We start from the raw sequence: 23,431 nt of genomic DNA on the forward strand, positions 1-23,431 counted from the left end.
ATTTAAAGAGCCACATTTACAACCTATACAAAGAAAGAAAAAATATATGCAGTGCATGCAAAGACATGCAGGACATGCCCCAATGCCCTGCTTTTCACACTTGCAGACAAAAGGTCACTTATTTACATATAAGTCAATAAGCCTCTTTTTCCTGAAAGGGCAGAGCTGTTTCTCCCACAACTTGTTTATTCCCTTGTTTCCTGCCTGACAAGGAATGACCATCCTTCTTTTTATTGATGGCTCTTCCTCCCAGTACCACCCCACACCTGGCTGAGATTTATTACTGATGTGAAGCCTGCAATTTAATCTTTCAATGAGGACCTATAAGAAGGACATAAAAACCTTTTCAGCAAGACTTATGCACCAGGCTCAACAAAGAGAGCGATTCCATCAGCTGACCATATGAAATTTACAAGCCTTACTCTGCGATAGTATGTTCCACACTGTTAAATACAGTTTGTTTTAAATGCTATGGAATTAAGCTGTAAAGCTAAAACCTGAAGATGGCCATATAAAAGCAGCAAACCTGTTTACATCATTTGATGATGACAGCCACTGCTGTAAAATACTTGGGATAAAATACTTTGATTGACTACAAGGCAAGCGAGCGGATAATTAACTTCAACTCCAAAAATCTCAGCCTTCATAACACTGTTTTGCATGAAGCTATGAAGACTTGTAGCCAGTGATCAACAGCTAAGGAAAGCTACAATTTGAAGAGTCTTTCAAGAATCCTGTTGAATTGTGCATGACTTCTATACAGTATGTCCAACGCACCACAATACATTAGATTATGTTACACTTGTACATATGCTCCCTACCCGTCTCTGAATTCACCTCTGAATTCAAGTTTGCCACCTTTTTAATTCACTGTCACATTCTACATAATTTGAAAGGATTGCTCTCCTGAAGAGTATGCATGGAGTGTGTCGGTGATTCAGCTGCTCGTTAGAACATATTAAGAGGTTGAGAGCATTTACAATTGTAATGTACGTTAGTGATGAATGTTGTGGGATTTCTGAAAAGAACAGCTGAAATAAAAGCTAATGATGCCATTCATCTGTCCTGCCAAAGTAATATATATTTCACATATTTTGTCCTCATGGGTAATGGGCTTTTTCCCCTGAATTGCTTGGGCCATATATCCAAATGGTGCAGTAATGCCCCAATCAGTATCACTTTATACCATAGTCCACATTTTCTATGTTTACAATGACACTGATGGGCAGTATTGTTGGCACTGTAGGCAGAAAATTGCATTGTGCATGTCATATCACACATCAATATATTGTTTAATCATGTGTGATATGAGAAAATGGAATGCGGCCTTAACCCTGTTTTCTGAGATCAACAGAATCATATATATCAATGTTTTATTTAAAAAAAAAAGAAGAAAAAAAAAAATCAGTACTGCATAATGTCATTTGCAAAAGGTAGCCTTGTATGCAACCAGTAATCTTAGCACGAGTTCCTCAGATTCTTGGCCTAGGAAACATTTACATCAAAAACAATTTACAATTGACCCATTTACAAATGGCAAACGCAGTTGTCTCAGTTTTGACTGCTGCTGTCGCACACCCACGACAATATCTGTCACTCTGTTATTGCCTCTTGCTTTCGCTCTCTTCCTTCCTCACACGTGTTTTCTGAGATTGCGTATCTACCAGTATAGCCTCCTGTATGAATATCTTTTTTTTTTTTTGTTAACTTTTCGTCCCCATTACCTGACTGAGGTATGACACAAACCAGACAGGGAGCTCTGAGTTGTCAGCAGCAAAGAAATAGCTCGGAGGCCAGTATCGATCAGCTATAATAAGCTTGCAGGATTTGGCATAGTGTTTTTCTTCCATCAGCTGCTGCTCACCAAAATTACCTGCAAAAACTTACAATGCAACCAGGAGTCATCATGTGCCCTGACAATACACGAACTTCAAGCCACCTGCAACGTACCCCAATGCCAACAGACTGCCATACTGTCATCATACTCCTGAGTTGCTAGGACAGTGGTTGAATGGCTGAACTGAATGGTGGTTTCAGACCTTATCTAATGAATACAAGACAGCAATAGAACAGGGGCGCATAAGAGCAGTGGAATGTTTTACTCTCATTAACAGTGCACAGTATAAATTCTGACAGGTGACATATAGAATATGCCCTGGTCTTGCTCAAAGCATAATCCACAATTAAATATGGATTAGAATCGATTTATTTATAAAGTATAATAAATATGCAAAGAAGAGCTTTGTGATACCACGAAATGTGAATAATCCACAGAGACATTTAATTGCATTTAAAGACAAGAAGAGCAAGTACGTTCTAACTCTTTTCAGACTTGTTTACAATTTTGTAAATGTACTCACTGGTGCGGGATTGCTGGGCCATTCAAGGAACAATGTTGGCTCGCTATCAGCAAAGGGTTGTGGCTGTGATATGCATTCCTTAGAGGAGCTCCACATAATCCTGGTTGCAGAAATCCAATTACAGCATTTTCTACAGAGGTTGGTTACGTTCTCTGAAATCACTCAAATTAATCAATATGCAGGGTTTACTGCACTGCCAATGAGGAACCATGCACTGCAAATCCTAAAAGGAACAGGGATCACCGACCTCTTGCACAGTCAAGAATTTACTGCAAGGCAAATTCCAAATATGTGACTATTTTACAGCCGGTAAGATGAGCTACCATTTCCCATCATTTCTGCTAGTAGTTGAGTAGTCTGAGTCAATATTAGTATTTTGCCCTGATGATTAATAGATGAGTAGTTGCCTTAGCCATATTTGTTTTCAAAACATTGCTGGCGCATTGGCTGCTCATCATTTCCTCAATATGTGGAAATTAAAGGTTTAACCCTAAATCTAATCTTTTTTTCCCCTTTAAAAGCTATGCCAACAAAATCTGAACTGCTTCGTGATCACTGAAACATTTGTCTGACAAACTGTGAACACTAAAGGAGATTTAAAAAAAAAAAAAAAGAAAAAAAATGCATGTAAACAAATGAAATCTAAGTGCAGTGACAGTGTGAGCTTGGATGGCAACAGGAATCTCATTTCAGCTCCACACACGAGCAGTTTCTTTTTATAGCTGCCATGTCACCTGATACCTTGAGCAGAGAATTTTACTAATTGTGCTTAACATGAAAAATGGAGAGGAAGGATATCATTGCAAGCCAGCCCTTATTCACTCATTCTCCACAACTTAATTCACTTAATGTGTGCAAATGAAATAATGGCATTACTGAAAACTGTAACTGTTTTGTTCACGTGTTAGAAATTGGAAACAGTGCTACAACAATGGAAGGAATTCCCCCGTCTTTATTTTTAAAAAGCGGTATTGTTAAAAGGTTATGGATACGATCATGTCTCTTGTCTTGTGGGTGTTTTATAGCTTAAACAAAGCATTTGTCTCCCTTCTTATTAATGGACTTTCTTTACATAATTGATTACCATTGTTAGTGCAATGGAATTTTTAATTAATATCAGTCAAGTTTCACTTATAATTAATGGGGCAATGTGCCTGTTCATTTTGCATTTGCATTTCTTTTTCATCTCCAATTCTGCAGCTCTGAATCAATGTGCAGGTTCCTCTCTTGGGTACTTGTATTGAATAAACTACAAATGTGAAAAATATTCTTTTTATGCCAATACCCAGAAGAGGCTTGTTTTTCCCCACTCTCTTCTTAGTTAAATGACAATTAAATATAAACTCTCATAAATACAATGTGATTATTTGCTCAATAGTACACAAAAATATGAATGCGCCCACGGTAGTACTGTGTTGACTGATGATAGGGCAGCCTATTGAGTCATTAGTATATTGATTAAACACCATCACATCACAAAGTAGAGTACATGGAAGCTATCGCAAACAACTAAACAACCTTAAGCAATCTGAAACAGTGCACTGTAAGAGACAGTGGTGTGAAGATGTTGGCTCAGCACTACTGACTACAGACTTGTGCACCCTGTTTTGTTCACTGGAACTGTGGCAGATAAAGTTATGTAACCGCAATCACAATGTCCGATTCATGTGTGATCAAAAAATTATTTTAAAATTCATTATCATATTTACATTGCTTGTTGCAGAACCTGTATTAGACTGCAGATGACTGAACACAGGTGTTTGTGCTGAGTGCAACCCTGTATGTTTCCTGTCAGCAGAGGTGGCAAAAGTACAGACATTCTATACTTAGAGGTACAAGAAGAAGTGCAGATACTAGTGCTAAAACCACTCCAGTAAAAGTCCAAGTACTGATTCAATTTCTTTACTCAAACAAAAGTAAAAATGTACAAGCTCTCAAATGTAATCAAAGTAAGAAAGTAAAAACTTGCTCTTTGGGGGACATTTCTATTTTTGTGCAAAGCTAACTGAACCTTGTGCTGTATTAACATAATGATAAAATAATATCAGGAGATGGGAATGCAAAAACTTAAGTCCAAAGAATTAGCTGTAGTGGCTCAGCGTGGGAAAAAGGACCTCACAGTAATTTCTACTGAGAGCTCCAGTAGATTTTCTTAATGTACAAGCTGTGATCAGCTGACCTGCTTCTCTCTGTGGATGCACACAACTGAATTCAGCAAGATGTCAGCGGATGTTTCATGAGTTGTCTTGGCTGATTTCCATCCTCACTGACAGTACACTGTTTATGCTGTCTTTTTTCTAGACAGTATAAGTTGGTATGACGGTGGAATTCAGTCAGTGAATCTAAGCATCATCTGCTAAAAATTCACATGAATCTCTGCTACACTTGTTGTAACTCTGACCATGAAACCACTGCCGCTGTGCACCAGTCACACGCTGTTCTTTACTTTAAATCCATCACAGTACAGCAAACTAACCTGTTTAACCTTCACTATGCACAGGATTTTCATGCAATCTTTAAATAGCAATTAGTCTAGTTTGATTTACAGCATGTTCCACAATATGAAAAAAAGCAAAACATAATGTCACATGTACAGACCCAATATCCGATTTAAAAACATGAGGACTTACATGTAAGCTTTAATTTTCCAGTTTATCAGATACCACAGAGCAGTTCTTACCTTTAAATATATCTCTTCTTCCGCTCCTGTCCTGTTTTTCTTATCTTTCTCCATCTCTGAGTGAAGTTAGCGCTCTTTCTTTCCTCTCCCTGTGAAATACAGCGGCTTTAGCTAGCAACACAATGTGCGACAAACTGCACATGAACAGTTTGTCTTTGCTGACGTTTGTTGAGCTGACAGAAACGTTGCATTTGAAATTACCTGACACTTAAAAAAGGTCACTCATTTTATGCTCGCTCCTCTTCAGTAGGGCTAGTCGTTCCAGTGTTGTGGCAAAAAATAAATAAATAAATAAAAACACCAACCCACTTTTAGCCCCTTAATTTGGCACACGTCATCTCTTTTTATGCGACGTCCTCTGGCGATTAATACACGAACAGGATTTCCTATCATATGTTACTGTTTAGGCTCAAATCGGTTTGAAGACCAGCAGTGACATAAAATAACTCCCCTCAAGTGCATTAAAGCAAAAGTTACGAGCCTGTTTTGAAAATGTAAAGAGTAGGAAGTAGTCATGTGTACCAAACTCAGGGTGCTATCAACGATACGGATACGATACCGATACTTTGTACAAAACTTAATGTGTTATTGTGTTTCAGATTATAGCTTCATAATGATTACAGGACATCAGACTACTTGTTCTTATTGTTTAATTATGAAGAATTATCATAAAGAAATTTAAAAAGAACTAAAGTTGTGTGTTAATTGATCTTATTTGAACAGGTATCTTGTCATTTAACATGTATATACTTGCCTGGACATTTCAACAAAAACATTCAACATTCACACTTTCCCTCATTCACAGCAGTGCTGTGCCACACTACAAATTTTGGTATCGATCCAATACCTAGTAAATACAGGGTCAGGATATCAGTACAAATTATTTTAAGTTATTCAATCAGCTAATTGGGGGAGAGTAGGTGCCATGACTTATGAGATTAATTTTCAATTTGCAAATTCTGAACAGTTTTAATCACCACTATATCACTGTGGTTGTTACTTTCCACAATAATTAGTTAACACAACAAAACACACCTTTCAGCTTTTCATTTGTTTTGAGACTGGGTTTTTGGAGACCTGGGATGTAAATATTTCTGTCTCTAAAGCACACAGAAACGATCAGACATTTTTTATAGTGCATGTTTGAGGTTTATTTTTTGCAAAGAAATAATTAACACAGTTCAGTGGGCTACAAACTGAACTTGATGGATAAAAGCAAAGTATCAATCCAATCGCGATAGTATCGATCCGATACCAATACTAGAGTTGGTATTGATATTTGGATTGGTAAGCCCACCTCTAGTAGGAAGTACAGATACTCACTACGTATTCACTAGGAGTGGGTTTAAAAAATCAATTTCCGGATTCAAATCAATTTTAGTTTGAATAATGTCATATCGATTCATTAAAGCCTGAATTGATTTTTAAATATAAATGTATTTTTCAGTAACACCACAATCCTGAAAGCCGACATCTCACAGATTCTGAAGCTGCAGGTTTTGTCAGTCTCCAAACAAAACTCACTGAACCAGCAGCAAAAGAAGATCAACACTACGCTTCACGTTTGAAAAACTTTGCTATGAATTCCCTCTTATTTTTGCTTTTACTTCCTGCACAGCCCTCTGTCAGTGTACTTAGAGACCAGTTTACCATCAAAAACAAATCAATTTTCTGCATTATTCTCTTGCTTATTGTGCTTTCGTGCTGATTAGGCGCCAGTCTACCGTTGTGTACCGTGCCTTCGGGAGCTGTTTTTTTTTTTGTTTTCCCAAAAATGACCTCCAACAAGAAAGCCTCATTTCTGCTGTTCAATACCAAAGAAATGTGAAGTTTAACAAATTATGTCAAATTGCAAAACACTTAGCTGTGTCTCTAACAAAATATCTGTAACTTTGCCCTGCTTCACTTCAGCAGCATCAGATAATGTTCATATGCTGATTCATGGTTTTCTTCTGTTTTGATTTCCTGTGGAACATGTTTAAGTTGGTTATCTGCCATAAAAAGTCAGGCCAGCAAAATCTTCTTCATGGTTTTCCGTGTTTGATCCTCAGTTGCTTTAACACAAAGGCATCTGCTGTGATGCTAACACCTCTGATGAATTCTCACAAGTGTCAACTTTGTTTTTATACATGGATATAAAAATCTGAATATGTCTGATCATTCATATACTAATGAATGATCAGAATTATGATATTTCTGACTGTCTGAGTCAAAATTGAATCGAATTGGGATCTTGTGAATCTGAATCGAATCAGTTATAGAAATCAGTGACGATACCCAGCCCTAGCATTCACTCGTACGTCAGATCATTGCATTCAGGTGTTTCAGTCACCTTCATGGGCACAGGTAATATAAAGGACTTAGGCATGCAGAGTGCTTCTAAAAACATTTTCGAAAGAATGGATCACTCTCAGGAGCTCAGTGAATTCCACTGTGGTATATAATAGGATGCCACCTGTGTAGCAAGTCCAGTCCTAAAATTTCATCACTGCTAAATATTTCACAGTCAACTGTTATTAGTGTTATTATAAAGTTGAAGCGATTGGGAACAGTCATGAATGTACGTCACATGCATCACATGCCAAGTATAGTTTTGGTAAAGGGGAGATTATTGTGTGGGGTTGTTTTTGCAGGAGTTGGGCTCAACCCCTTAGTTCCAGTGAAAGGAACTGTTAATGCTGCAGCTTAACAAGACAGTTTGGATAATTTCATGCTCCCAGCAGTTTGGTGATGTCCGCTCCCAGCAGTTTGGTGATGTCCTCTTCCTGTTCCTAAGCAGTCCTAAAACAAGTTTCAGACTAGCTGCCTGAGATTATACCCTTGGTTTGAACTTATAATGGTGAAATGAGTTGTTCGATTTCTAATATACACAGGGCTGATGTGGTGATACTAAAGTTATAGGAAAACTGAAAGAATGCAGAATGCCATGGAGACATGGCCATGGAATAATATAAAACTTCCAAAGCAAATATAAACAGAGCAGATGTTACAGCAATCATGTAGTTTAAGGAAAAGCACAATCAAAACACAATCTCTACCAAGGATAGGGCAATAAAATCTTTAGTTAAGCTCACAGTGTGTACAAAAACCCTCTTGCGGAAAACATTTAAGTAAAGAATTCCCTCCCCAATTTTGAAATATGTATTTCAAGCCCTCGCTGTTCACTATTAACTTAATTTTATCTTCCCACAGTTGGAAATCCGCTGTAGTACAAGTGATTTCATAAACCGTTTGAATAGATTTTGAACGTTTACAAGATTGCAAAACAGGACACAAGGTGAAAGATGCATGAACCATAGTTACACAAAACCCTTATTCATCTTGTACTCTTCTTGATGCTCTGTTACTGTCCAACTAAAACACCTGGTACTAGAATACACAGTGTTTTATTAAAGACCAGCAAACTCTGAAGCACAAATTCCTGGGGAGCACCTGAGGGCAACAACACTTAAACCATACTGCTGCCAGTCAAAAGATCCACAAGAAATGGCTGCCTTTCATTTGGCTCAACAAAATACAATTCTCACATAAGAGTGCGTATATCCACAGAGGACTGTGTTTATACCCTAGGCCCTAGGGTATCTGAATGTAGTTTAACCTGCAGACATGGTACTGTGTTGCATATAGCATCAGAAAATGATAAATAACTGTAATCATTACTGCTCCGAAAAGTGCTGCCCAGATTTTGTGATGAAGACAGTTTAATTAGAGAGGAAGCTCTCTGCCCAGCTGATTTTACAAGAGACTGATGCATCCTACCACAGCGGAGACAAGAAGCAGGGAACTGCAGCCAGCAACATCATGGCAGGTTTACTAAATGATGAAATGCACAGCCAAGCACAATGGCCAAAGTAAGAGCACAATGGCTTAAACCAAAGTAGAATATAAACAAAGGAAAATAAAACAACCCAATTATACTTTATAAAGACAGAAAACATATCAGGAAGCCTATTGCATCTCTGATGCTGGCGAAGCCATCCTTAAGCAAAGCCATCACAGAATTTCCCACTTGGATTCTACGTTTTACAAATCAATACTCAGAATAGAGAAAAAGTAAACCACATTAAAGCCATCTTTTTTATAGCCACTGAAACCAAAACCCTTCATTCTTTTCTTGATTTTTATAATTACTGATTCACATTTTACATTTTTGAGACATGGCATGACTCAAAATGACGGGAAAAAAAAGAATCATAACATCTCAAACTATTTCATCAACTTTTCTGCTGCAATAAATAAATGTCAATTGGATATCTGAAAAAGCTGAACAGATGGGCCAAAACCATGACGCACATGCTGCACAAGCCTGCACACATGCTAGCAGGAAATAAACAAAATTCAAGTGTACATGAAACAAATCTCACAGATGCTATAAGCAGGACATCAGCCAGGCATAATGGCACAGCAGCCTATAGCCAAACAGCACAGTAAAAAGTAAAATAGATGATTATAGATAATAAAAAAGAATATTCCTCTTAAATGTTTTAGGTCAGATGCAAAAAGAAAAGAAGCAAGAAATCAGACAAAAAAAACCAGTAATGGTTTTAATTAATTAATTAATTTTGGACTTTAGAAACCTGGTGAAATAATTGACATACACTGGCAGTCAATACGCCGTTATATATTATGCATCACCCAGCCCTTGCACTCATACACATACACAGGCAAAAGTAAAACTGCAGCCAGCCTGAGATTGACAAATGGCACAGAGGCACAATGGCACCCAGCAATGGAGAAAATGACAAATGGAGTCACTGAATCATATGCTATATTTTGTAATCACAGTGTTTTCTTTAATGTGGTGTTTAATACGGTATTTTCATCAAACCCAGAACTCCTTGGGTCTTTGCAGTCCTCTGGAATGCTGCTATGAGGAATATATTGAGATGTCCCACTGACATTCACCTCCACACCCTTCATATGTTCTGGTGGACAATGCCTTTCTTTAAAGCTCCCAAATGAGCTCATGTTACTCCATTTAGCAGCAAAGCATTGTAACATTAAGCAAAACTATTCCTGGTTTCTGATGGCATAGGTATGTGTGTAAGTGTGTGAGTGTGCTTTTCTTTTTAAGCTGCTAATTACTTGGCACTTTGCACATTAAGTTCTATTGACTTCATCCACAACATCTTCCAGTTACCGTCTATCATTCCATCCATCCAACCATCTGCTTAACCAGTTCAAGATCGCTGGGGACTGGAGGCTTTCTTACACAGGGAACACCCAGAACAGGTCACCAGTCTGTTGCAGGGCCAGTTCATTTTTTTATTATTTTTTTTGCACTTCAAAATTTAACTAACAGAAACAACAGACATCATAGTCTTGAAACTCATCACTGAACCTGCTGGGAGTGTTTTTACATTTTACATTTCTGTGTGGTTGCTTTGTCTGTCTTCCCTGCAAAGTGATTAGGGTTACCCTGTAGTTCCCAAAGCGAGGCTCCTTCCCTATCAACATCCAAACTAGAAGTTTCCACCTGCAACCCCGTGTCATTGCCCATTGGGTTGAGTGCAGGCACTCATCTTCAAATGAAATTAAGATGCATTGTTAAAGTTTTAAAAATGAGTTTTTCTGTACACTTACAGTGCTGCCCTGTAGGCAGATAGTAATAAAAGAAATACCCCAAAGCCTTTTACAATATTAATTTGAGACACATGAAAAATCACAATTAATTATCATTAAAATTAAGAGACCCTCTGGGATAAATGAAACTGCTCAACCATTCAAGCATGATTGGAAAGAGGTTTTCAGTTGCAAATACTGACACTATTCTTTCATAGTCAGCACATGCAACAAGTTTTCATTTTATTCTACTTAGTTTTAATACTTTATGACAGGCACGTTACGACATCCCTTTCTTTCAATGACTGAATTCTCTTCTCTTGATCCACTAGTTTCTCTTCATTACAAGACCAACATGTCCATCAGCAAGAGGGCCTTCAGCCAATAAACGTTACCATCTTTTGCTTTAACTCATATGTCAGTTAGTGGTTAAATTGACAATAAGATGGTAGTTTTAAATTAACAGTATTACATAAAGGTATATGCACAGCACATCTGCATATAGGAAACTAAGTAAAAAGGTACTTTGAAAACGTTAGTTGTGGCCCACATTCTGCTACATCATGATATACACCGTTACGATGTTACAGTACATGCCAATCATACGTTGGAATCACCTTATATTACTAACTAAGGATAAATGCAAACATATTTTGTTGTTACAATATCTAGTTTGTGCCTGAGGATCATACTTTTATCATTATTACTTTATGTATATTAGACAATAATAATAATCTACTTTTTGCATTTTTTCTGGTCATTGCAGAAATCATTATGTGGTTTTGCTGCCATCCAATAGGGGTCATGTACTAACTATAATTTTCATTCATTTCTGTAGAAATAAATAATGCACCACGGGTGATAACATTATAATGCCAGGCTATGCTTGCGTGAGCTTGGGAATTTGCTCTGAATCTCAAATTACTTCTAGTGTGTTTGTGCACATGTCTGTGTGTCTTGGGTTGTTTTGAACCATAATCTACAAAGAATTCATGGCCTCATCCCACATTTACTCTTGGCTCTATGCCGGGCATTGCCATGGAAATTCACTGGAATTATCTATGTGCAAAAAGGTTAATATTTACAGGCTGAAGAGAGGCTAATTTAATCGAGGGAAACGTGAGTGTTAGAGTGTGGATCTATCCACGTGTTAGGTAGTGCCATTGTAAGAGGGTGATTACAGGAATCAGTTCACAGGTTTAAAAGCAACCAGAAATGTAGCAACCTCCATTCAGATCCCTTTTTTGATAGAATAAAAATGAAAAATATTTTTTGCCCCAAGCAACAAGTAGTTAGCTGGCTAAGGAAATTCCATACCTTAGCAAGCAAAAATCCATAATCATATATGGTGATGATCACATTGCATTACAGCCTTTAAATATTTAAAAGGCTTTGAATTGTATGAATGAGCGGTGCAGTGAGGAAAACATAACTGTGTCAATAGGCTTCCGAACACCAGCCCAGAACTTGTTTGTCTTGTACAAAGAGAGCTGCCACAGTCCTGGGTTTATATACAAAGAGGTTCTCTTGCTGGAGCTGTGATACTGTGAAACTGTGCTGAGTCCTCTGGTTACAAGACTTTTAAGGTGAAGGTTGAAAACAAGTATTTACTTCAAGGATTTAGAGTTTGAACTTTGCTACTTGGAGAAAAAAAAGAAAAAAAAAATCCTCACATCTCCTGTTTTATATAAGAGAACATTTTTCGTCATTCATGATTAGGAATTGATCCACGATGTTGAAGAGTTATCACTGCAGCGTAATTGCACTGAGAGAATACATTATTTATGAGAGATTTAGCCTCATTAATCTGTGAAATGTTCTGAAAGCACGATCATTTTATTTTTCTCATGACTTAGTGTTTTGCAGATCTGTGCAGAGAAATGAATTTGCTCTTTGATGCGCAGTCAGTTTCCTTGGCTGTCTTTGTGAAATAGTCTTCCTTGACAGCCCTTCCCCGGCGCATTCAATGAATCATTATCTGTGCCAATGTTTGCACTCAACCTGTCTTTTTTTTCTGCTTTGTCTTGCAGCTACACACTGACCTCGATAAGGGGGACAGTGCAGTGAAGTACACTCTCTCAGGAGAAGGGGCTGGCTCTATTTTCACAATTGACCAAACAACGGGGGACATCCATGCCTTAAGAAGTCTTGATAGGGAGGAGAAGCCTTACTACACCCTGCGCGCCCAGGCTGTTGACATCAACACCAACAGGCCCCTAGAACCTGAATCAGAATTCGTAATCAAGGTCCAAGATATCAACGACAATGAGCCCAAGTTCCTGGAAGGACCATATACAGCCAGTGTTCCCGAGATGTCACCAGTAGGTAAGTAATCATTCAGAGTTACTTTTAAATACTTGGATCAGTATCATCATCGGCACACCGCAATTCTCAGCATTGAAAACTTTCTTTTTTCCACTTTGGAAACACATAAAGTTCTTCTTCAGGAGCATCTTTACAACCACAGGGTAAGACTGCTCCCCCCAACAGATTTTGACATTTCAGAGGACCATTTATTCTTGGTGTGCCCCGAGTGAATTTCACTGCTTTGTCTTTCAACGTTATCCCCAGGGAGAACAGATCAAGGTAATTCACGGGGAAAAAGGCTCCTCTTGATGTGAACTGCAATAAAGCCCTCAAAACTCCAAAATCAGCACTCTTTGGAGAATTGGTAGGAAAAACAGGAACAACGCAGCATAGCCCCAGTGAACACTCCCAAATCACAGGCTGCATGGTAACTGTTTATTGTAGCATAAGAAAGAGACTTTTAAGTTTATCAAAAGAAAAACATCTGTTGTGACCATGGAAACAGTGTACAGATATGAAATTTAAACAGTACCCACACACTGGATTAATGGCGTTGCTTACAAATAGCTAGTTGTTGGGCTTCTGAGGTCCAAAGAAAAGAAAGTCAAACAAGCACTGATGATTTATACTGTGACTTTCATTCTAAAGCATTAGCGAAAACTTCACTTTCCATCAAGCGACTGGATAGTACAGTTCATTTCTGAATTAAATCAGTGATTACATCTGCAACAGCCCCATCCCCCACCCTGTTTGTAACACTAGCTTCCTGCTATAAGTGGAAAGTCTTAAGTGGAAACACCCCTGATGATATCATATGCAAAATGATTGGTGAAGCACCCCTGATGGTATCATCATAGTAATTTTTTCAGACTTTGCAGAGCTCCCTTAAGATCCATAGAACCCATATTCCAACTGTTTTTACAGCTTAAGTAATACTCCCTATGGTGTTATGACTAAAATGACCTTCGTGCCCATTTATTGGACTGCCCATTTAACTGGTAATGGCAATGTGAATAAGCTTAACCAATATGTGACTGATTACTGTTTTAGGAGAAGGCAATATCTAAATGTATAATATTCTGTGTAAAAATAGTAAGAGTATCCTATTTCTACATTGAAGAATATGTATATGTATATTTTTTTAATAATATCTAGTCCGTATAAAGGTTTAGTTGTGTGTTTGGGTGATGGAACTATTATTCAAAGTCCCATTAAAAAGTAATGGTGAAACCAAATTGGTACCAATTTATACAGAGGGACATTACTACCAGAAACGTCTTTGTTGAGAATTCAACTGTGTGAATTCAGCCGCAGCGGCCAGTGTAAACAACAACCCACAAGGATGCCTATACTGAGCTGCAACCATTGGATTAGCATTAAACCAAATGAAGTCATTATCAATATTTATAGCAGCAAGACTTGGGTGATCAATGGGCTCATTAACTGCTACATCTCTCTTGTTGTCTTTGTTAGCAGGGCAAAATAAAAGCTAAAAGATGCTGAGCATAAACACTGTAATGGTAGATAGAGTCAAGTAATCTATTTGCCCTCGTGGTAATAATCCTTTGTTAGCTATTAGCTTATCCAAGAAGTTTTTAGAAAAAGTTAATGTGCTGAAACGACTGTATCTTACTGTGCAAAAGTCACCTCTAATTTCTTTATATTTTACTCCCAAGGAGCCAGACCAAAGTACCTAGCCCAAGGGATGAATTACCTTTGTATCTACATATATATGAAAATGTAGCAAAGAACCAATTTTAAATTGTATCTTTAGCCAATATGTTACTTGCAGCCTGTCTCAAAAACTCATAATTTGTTCCAGCTTCATTAGTTCAATTTCTGAAAAATCCCAATTGCACCAACAAGATGATTTCTAAAGAGCTAAAAACTAGGCATATCTCGGCATTGTGTGCAGCATGTCCTTAAAAAATCTGAAGAAACTAGACAAGAGGAGAACAAAATTGTTATACCTAAAAAAAAATCAACCTGTGTAAGATGAACAGCATCTGAAAGTCATGCCCTTAAGAAGGTCAAAATCCAGCAAAGACCTGACGAAAGACTTGAGAGATACATCTGACCCTTAAGCTGATGCATCTGCAAAGCCTCTTCAGAAAAAGTCTTAGTGGAATGGATGCTGTTCAGGTAAATGAGGAGAAAAGGCTGAGGTATGCCAAATCACTGATGAAGTGGACAAAAATGGACCGTAGTGTCAATAGGTCTAATGGAGTGATGAATCTAAATTTGAAATTTTTGGTTCCAGTTGTCATCCATATGTACAGAGTCAGGTACAAGAGTGTGTGTCTGCAGCCATTTGCAGGCCCTGACATGGTTTGGGGCTGCACTTCAGCTAGCAGTATTGGGGACCTGGTCAAAATTGATTAAGTTACAAACATAGAAAACTACTATCAGATTTTGATCCACCATTCAATATAATTTGGAAAGTCTCTGACTGGAAATAGCTTTATTTTTTTCAGCATGACTATGATTACAAAAGCATTGTAAATGCAGTGAAAGCATATCTGTATAGAAGACACAGTGCTTACCAGAGCTCAGACCTCAACATTATTGAAGCAACTTAACAGAGGACATAACAAAAGGCAGTCAACATACAAAGAAGAGCTGTGTGTGTTTCTTTGAAGACACTTGTCGGGCTTGAATGTCCTTCAAGAAGCCTGGAGAACTATTCCTGAAGACTACTTAAAGAAAGGACGAGAAAGTTTGTCTAAGAGAGTTCAGGCTGTGTTGAAGATTAAAGGTGGTGATACCAACCACTGACTTTCAAGCTCGTTAAAATCCGTTCTTGCCTTATATAGTGTTTTTCCATGCACCAGAGTTCTTGACTGATGCTCACTGCATTCATTCTCTTCTTTTTTTTACTTCATATTTCATTTCAGTGTCATTTGACTTCCTCTACATTCTACTGAAACACATCATCATCATTTTTTTGAATACTGACTGAGATGAATTGAATATTTAAGGTTAGATAAATATAATATATTTCCTTTTTGCAAAATGTTACCAGCAGTGACCTTTGAAGTCACTTCTTTCATCGTGTTCCTACTTATGCATTTGAATTTCCATAATAATAATAATATGAGTAGAATGTATTTGACTTGTTTATAGCTCTACACCTAGGTTGGTGCCTGCTGCGTAGGTGTATGTGCTTAAAGTCTCTCAAACTCTCTCTGCATCTGAGCTCTTACTGAAGCGGATTTCCTCTCCTTGGATGAACAGAAAAGGTGTTAAGTGTATTATCTCATCTATTGTATACCGTGTTGTAACATGATGCGGTCCGTCTCAGGTATGTCTAATCAGGCACATGTGGAGGACTGAAACACTAATCCCTCACACCATGTTTAATTCCATTGTTACCATCTCCTCAGACTGAAAAGCCTATTTAGTATACATCAAGTTCTTTATAGAGAGCTAAAATCTTAGCAGAATTCCAAGCAACTATGTAAATACAATCCCTGTGGTCAGCCTCTCTTGATCATACTAAGTATCCCATAAATGCTTCAGCTATATTGTGCACAGCTATCCAGACGTAGGCATGCGGTTGAGACGTGGACATATGCGCACTGCGAGTGAAGCATCAATGTCAACCTGTCTGCAAGTCCTCCTAAACAATTGGTCCATCTGCACGAGAACCCCCAGAAGTGGGTTGTGGAGTTGTCAAACAGTCATGCTGTCAAGGCATCACTTATTGTTTCCTCACACTAGAAACTTTTGATTAAATCTGTTTAATTCCAATGCATTTAATCAGGATTGTGTTAGTGAAATAGTGTTTTCACTGCCAGCTAGTTAAAAGGGATGAGCAAAACATCCAACAAGTAATTATTCTGTCCCTGTTACTGAAGGAGTTTGGAAGACTGCCATCTTAATACTATTCTTGCCATGCCCCTTTGTTTTCTTAATGGTTACACTGTATAATGAATAGTCACGTAAGAGTTTTAAGGGGAAAAAAAATAACCAAAAACATAAAACTGCTGCTTTATTGTTAAAGAACAGCTACTTTTTAGCGATGCACAAATCAACACACACAACAAGAAAATTGAACAACTTCCCAGCACATTATTTCTCCTCTGCACTCCTCCTCATTGCTCATTGCACTCCATCAGGGGCTCTGAATGTTGCGCATTAGCTGAGGCTTTCTCGGCAGAGATTCACCATTCATTAGTGTCAGGTGAGATTGTTTAGCAAACTGATGAGGTTCAAAGAGTTTGGATCTCGGTCTAATGAAGAAAGCGATTAGATCGAGTCAATATGTCTTCTCACTCCTGTCTGCAGGGACATATGTGACGCAAGTAACGGCCACAGATGCAGATGACCCTACCTATGGAAACAGTGCCAGAGTGGTGTATAGCATCCTCCATGGGCAACCCTATTTCTCTGTTGATCCCAAAACAGGTAAAGTACTTGTGTTTTTGTTTTTTTGTTTTTTTGTGCTGTGAACAGATTTAGAATTTAAACAAAACAATAGTGCAATGTTTTGAAAATCTCAGAAACCTATATTTTATTCACAACAGAACACATAAAGCATATGAAATGTTAAACTGAAACATTTTATTATTTCATTAAAAAAAATATTGTCTCATTTTGAATTTAATGGCAGTAACATGACTAAAAAAACTGGCTGGAAAACTAAGTGGTACTAAAAAGAAACAGCCAGAGGAACCTTTTGCATTAAGTTTGTATTAATTGGCAACAGGTCAGTAACATGACAGAGTATAAAAGAGTATCTAAGAATTTAAGATCAGCAGACATTCACCAGTCTGCAAAAAAACCTGCATCTACAAATTGTGAAACATTTGTAGCATAGAAATAGCATTAAAAATAGTCATGATTGTTTTATGAAAATCACTTAATAGGCTCATGAACACTTCCAGAAATAACTGTCTGTGTTCACACAGTTCACCATGATATCCAAAAATGCAGGTTAAAGCTCTAGCATGCAAAGAAGAAGCCTTAAGTGAAGATAATCGGGAAACACTACCTTCTTCTCTGGGCCAAAGTTTGTTTTTAATGCACTAAGTCAGGACGCTACATCCTCCTGGCTGAAGAGGACTGGAACATCTGATTTGTGCTGAGTTAAGTTTTCATACCTTTACATACTGTTGTTAAAAGAAGAGGGGCTGCTACACAGTGGTAAAAACGAACCTGACCCAATTTTTTTCAGATATGTTGCTGCAATCAAATTCAAAATGAACAAATACTTTAATGAAACAGTAAAATGTCCAGTTTAAACATTCATGTTTTCTGTCTTCCACTGTAAATAAAATACGGCTTTATGTGATTTGCATTGTCCCAAGAGAATTTGGTTTTTATCACATGTGTGAGCATGTGTGAGAATTTAACACTCGGGAAAAACAGGCCTCAGAATTAACCTTGGGGCAATAAGACCTGAGAATCTGAATTATTTATTTGAAGGTTTAAAATTGGATTATAGGATGTGCTACACTAAAACCAAACTGCTCTAACATCAGACATTCACCTTGAATATGGTGAATGTCATCACTTTGTTACTGAATCTTGGGCAGATAGATGCTGGCTAGCCTGTGTTGCGTGCAGATAGAGGTAGGTAATTTTAACCAGTATCTATCTCTAAAAGACAAATAATTTGGTGACATTTGGTGGTGAGACATTAGCAGTGTTGGTTATTTCCATCTTATTTATATGTGTGCTTTGGTCTCATATGAAGGAAATGGCACTAAAAAGGTTGTGGAGTGGCAGCAGGGGGAGCATGGCAGATGATGGCTCTGAATCTAAAAAAAAAAATCTAAATAAAAAAATAAAGAATACTGTACTTTCATACTGCCAGTACTTGCTGGTAGTAGGCCGCTGTTGGCTTGCTATCTGGAACTGTTCAAAGCATATGAAAATAGGTTCATACATATCACACAGCCAGATATGGTGGAATCTGTTGCTGATTATGCTGCTCATCCCAGAGCTTTACAGAGCACCTACTGTGACTGTATTTCAAACTGAAGCTGGAAAAAAATCAAACTGTTAAAGCAAATGTTTGCCCTGCTGGGTCTGCAGCTATCTACAAACGCACATAAACAAGGAGAACAAACACTGGGAGGTAAAAGGTGAGCAAAGGCAGGAGGACAACAATATACATAAATCACCATGCATGTCACAGGGAGAGACACTCTCCTTCTTCCAGAAGAAAAAGATGACAGAAGTTAAAAAAAAAATAACTATAGTCTTTGATTTTGGATTCTTACATGTTAGACGTTTGCGGATCAAATGGGACATCCTCACCAGATTGAGTAGAATGAGAAAAGGAGAAAGTGTGGACCCACCTATGCTGGTTGCCTCTTTTTAGCCTGCCAACCTCCCACTGACCTAGCTATTAATCTGCAGTACAAACGCTCTCTGATCTCAGGGTCTCTGATCCTCAAGTGAATCATTATATGGCTTCACCAGAGCTCCCTATTGAATGTCAAGTGTTTCCAGTTTGTAAGATGACCTCTATTTCAGCCTTGGTCTGAGCACATATGCAGCTTCTTACACGGGAGTCAGCTGCTTAGGTGGAAATATATTGTGCTTTTTGAAGTAATCTGGCATCAAACGTTTTTTTTCTGAGAATTTTCTGTTCACCACTCTTTTTACCTTTGTCTCTCTATCTCTCCATCTCTGTCTCTCACTATCTGCTCTTCCTTCTCTGCTATATCTCTTCTTTATTATCTGTATTTCTCATCAATCTTGCTGTACACCAGGGGTTATAAAGACAGCCTTGCCCAATATGGACAGAGAGGTGAAGGAACAGTACCAGGTATTAATCCAGGCCAAGGACATGGGGGGCCAGCTGGGGGGACTGGCTGGGACCACCACCATCAACATCACCCTCAGCGATGTCAACGACAACCCACCCAGGTTCTCTAAAAGTGAGTGCACTTTGCAGAAAACAACGTCTTGGCTGTTATGTAGAGCAATGATGATGGAGATGACCTTATACAGGTTCACACATTTTTTTGATAATGAAATAAACACTGTGCAATTACAACGGGGCAGGGGGTATTCATCATATCTACTCTTTGTAATTGCTTTTCATTATTTGTCATTATGCACTGTCGTAAGCAATGGCCTGTTTATTTTGCATGATTGCATCTACTGCTACTACTCCTGGCAAATAAACCGGGGTTGGTTTTATTTCGCTCATGGGGCATCCTTCTATATTTGGATCAGATTTGAGCATGTCGCTGATGCATCAGGGATTGAGCCAGTGTATTTAAACTCAGTATTTTACTCAGTATTTTATATAAGCTGCTAAACAGATTAATTCAATTGTACCGTTCACCAGGTCATGTAAGAAGCCATGCAGGGGGAAAAAAATCCACAATTCTGTAAAATCATTGATCTGTGAAAGCTTCTCTACATATACTAAGCATAAATATTAAACTCTCTGCACAATGTTTTCTATTCCAAGCCAGCAACTGTATGACATGAAAGCACAAATACTGCTCTGTATTGATGCAGACTCTTTCGGTATTTCAGGTGACACCGAATGGCCTCCTCTGAATGTAAATAGATGCAGTCAGACGGTCAAGCTCCTTTGGCTGCAAGGAAAAGATGATATTTCCATAATGCTGTCACAGCACAGAGGTTTGGGCCAAGTATGGCGGCTCCTCTGCCCTGTCCCAAATCCTGCCTTTGTCTTCCTTTTTCCATTTATATGGGGCTTGCAGGTTTAAGTAATGTGCGGTGGTCATGCGTAGAAGAACTTCTTTCTGATTCAGTAATATATTGCCGTATGAACCCACCACACATCTGTCTTTCCGTTGCTTGTTATTATAGATTATGTGTTTGGGAACTGTCAATCCCCTAAACCTCTGTGATGGAAAGCCAGCAGATGCCATTACTAATAGCGGTGTATAGTACCTGCATCTGGCTTAGCTGAATTAAATCCTAGAAGCTTGTTAACCCAATGACAGTGCCACATAACAGCTGTTTGTTACCATCTAATAATTTATAACTAGATTTTTTTTCACTCTGGGGTTTACAAAAAGTTCTTGTTCTATCCTTGAAAGGACACGAACCTGAAAAGACTTTGAAATGAAAGCATGTTCTTGAGAGTATTTGATTATTTATTGATTATATTTAATCACAGCTCCTGGATTCACACATATGCTGCAGCTTTCCTCTCTCAATCCTTGGATCAATATGAAGGAAAAAGCTATGATCCATAGTAAAATTGAGGAATAACAAATGAGTCCTAAGATAATACGCTGTTATTTTCTTGTCATATTGGACAGTTTGGGGTTTTGTTTTAGCATATTTATTTTTGAGAAACAAAGTAGGAATCCACTGTTATCAGAAGCACAATCACACAATTTCTTCTGCACATTTTGTTCTCTTTATTGATCCTTTCTAATCCTCAAGTTCAAGCAAGATTTTATTTGTCAAATAAAGGCTGAGTAAATAAAAAATGTGTAACTGGTCTTTGCTGCTTTTTTTTTTTTAAAGTATTGATTCAGTATGATTGGAATTTGCTTATTAAAATGGCAAAGCAGTGAAGCTGGTGCAGCGGTCAGGTTCAGCCGCTGGACTCTGATTAGAAGCGCTTGCTAATCCAGTCATCATGAATAATATTGCAGTGCCTTCTGACATTGCATCATTCTGACATTTCTTAAACTTATATAGATTGCAAGGACAAAATCAGTGGTGTAATTACCCTAAGACGTCCCAGGTTCACTTTCAGTGTGCTACTGAATCGCCCACATCACCTCCTTGAAGTCACTAGGTGCAGGCACTTGATTTTTAATGCAACAGTAAAGTTTTCATTTCTCTGGCAGCAGCAGAAACTGATAGTTCAAACTGATATCCTTCTCAGCCAGAGTAGGGAAATTTAGAATGAAAAAAAAAAAGATGAATTTCTATCCACCACCTGGTGTAAGTGATAATCAATCAACCTGGTGTTTGTTTGCTTATAGATTTCTTCCCAAATCCTCGGCAGAAATGTCTGCTGTTGGTAGTATCAAAGCCCCTGGACTCTTGTGTATGTTGGTCTTACAGGTTGAGCCAACCAATTTCAAGGAGCCGAGCAGCCTTGATGTCCAAACACGTCAAAATTGAATAATATCATGCCTATAGCTACAGGCCTGACTTCAGACACAGAGAATATCAGTTGCTTTGCCTGTGGGTGGATAAGACATCCTTGGCTTGGTGAGAGAATACTTAAAGCACAGAGGATGTAAGGAGCTCTACATTTCCATTTGATGACAACAGATGATAACAAATGAGTCCTGTCTGATTTATATAAACATATTTTTGTGTTGTTGTTGTTGGCAGGTTTCTTTCACTTAAGAGTTCCTGAATCGTCTACAGTGGGCTCTGCTGTCGGGAGAATCAAAGCCCATGACCTGGACATCGGAAAAAATGCAGAAGTGGAGTACACAATTGTGCCGGGCGATGGAGGCGCCATGTTTGATATCACTACCAATGAACACAACCAGGAGGGGATCATCATTCTCAGAAAGGTAGCTTCTCAGAAATGCAAATTGTTTCAAATAATGGTTGCGTGTTTTATTAATGACATTAACACACACATTTGCTGGAAGTCTTGAGTTACCAGAAATGGGAAAAGACTAGACTGTGTCAATCGCTACAGGTCAGGCTGTTGCAGTAACCTGAGCATATTTACTTAATGCCATCACGCATTGTTTTTTGTTATCTTTACACCCAGGATGTCCACATGGATAATATGTTTAGTAGTGTGATTATGAGTTTTGAGCACTGCAAAATGTTTTTTGTAGCATTTTTAGGCCATAGCAACAATATTCAAATAAGTAAAAGTGTTCAGCTAGTCCCTCTTTATGTTGTGTTGTATAATGCTGGACTAGGCAGATGCAAGGGCCACACCTGTGATCTCTCAGTTGTGAGATGTTGCTCTCTGCTTGAGTCCTTGCTTTCCATGCCTTAAAGCACAGCACGGAGACATGGCATAACTCTCTCTGAGCGCCTGTGCTATATAAAGCATTCACTCAGCACGTCAAGGCTCATTTAGTATGCCATATGTTCTTTCTGCTAAATGGATGAATACATCGAGTGCATGGTGACCCACAGCAAGAGGTCTTGGTTGCTGGCTGTTTTGAACCACAGAGCAAAAGTATCTCATTTAATACCAACTTCTTTCACCACACACAGCATTAGAGTGGCCATGATAACACTTCACAAAATGGTAAGTGGCACATAGTGATATTAGTGAAATGTATTACTCCTAGGATAAACCCACTGAGATCTGTCATCACATTTTCGAGGGGGGCCTGTAACTGCAAGAGGTGAAAAAAGGCCATTACAGCCACAGACTAAAATTAGAGAGAGAAATAGAATGGTCCAGCCAGCGCAATCACTTCTAATCTGCTAAAAACGAAGCTATATTAAGACTGATTATGCAATCCATTATTACATTTAAATATGTATAGACAGTGCTGTGCAAAAGTCTTCAGCCACCTATGGGGAATGGAAATGGGGAATAGATTCAGTGATTTATTGAAATGTGCATACATGGAGACACACT

The 23,431-nt window shown here is 38.2% G+C and overlaps 1 protein-coding gene across 1 annotated transcript in view; it reads left to right on the forward strand.

Moving 5' to 3' along the window:
• The window catches only part of LOC134634208 (cadherin-12-like), a 100,864-nt gene that overhangs the window by 39,445 nt on the left and 37,988 nt on the right, over positions 1 to 23,431 (forward strand). Inside the window, exons 3-6 of the mRNA XM_063483265.1 lie at positions 12,633 to 12,927; positions 17,197 to 17,316; positions 19,632 to 19,799; positions 22,204 to 22,391. Of these exons, the coding sequence (XP_063339335.1) occupies positions 12,633 to 12,927; positions 17,197 to 17,316; positions 19,632 to 19,799; positions 22,204 to 22,391 (771 nt within the window). The remainder of the gene's footprint in view (positions 1 to 12,632; positions 12,928 to 17,196; positions 17,317 to 19,631; positions 19,800 to 22,203; positions 22,392 to 23,431) is intronic.

Source organism: Pelmatolapia mariae, linkage group LG9 (assembly GCF_036321145.2).
Source record: "Pelmatolapia mariae isolate MD_Pm_ZW linkage group LG9, Pm_UMD_F_2, whole genome shotgun sequence".
In the NCBI taxonomy this organism is placed as follows: domain Eukaryota; kingdom Metazoa; phylum Chordata; class Actinopteri; order Cichliformes; family Cichlidae; genus Pelmatolapia; species Pelmatolapia mariae.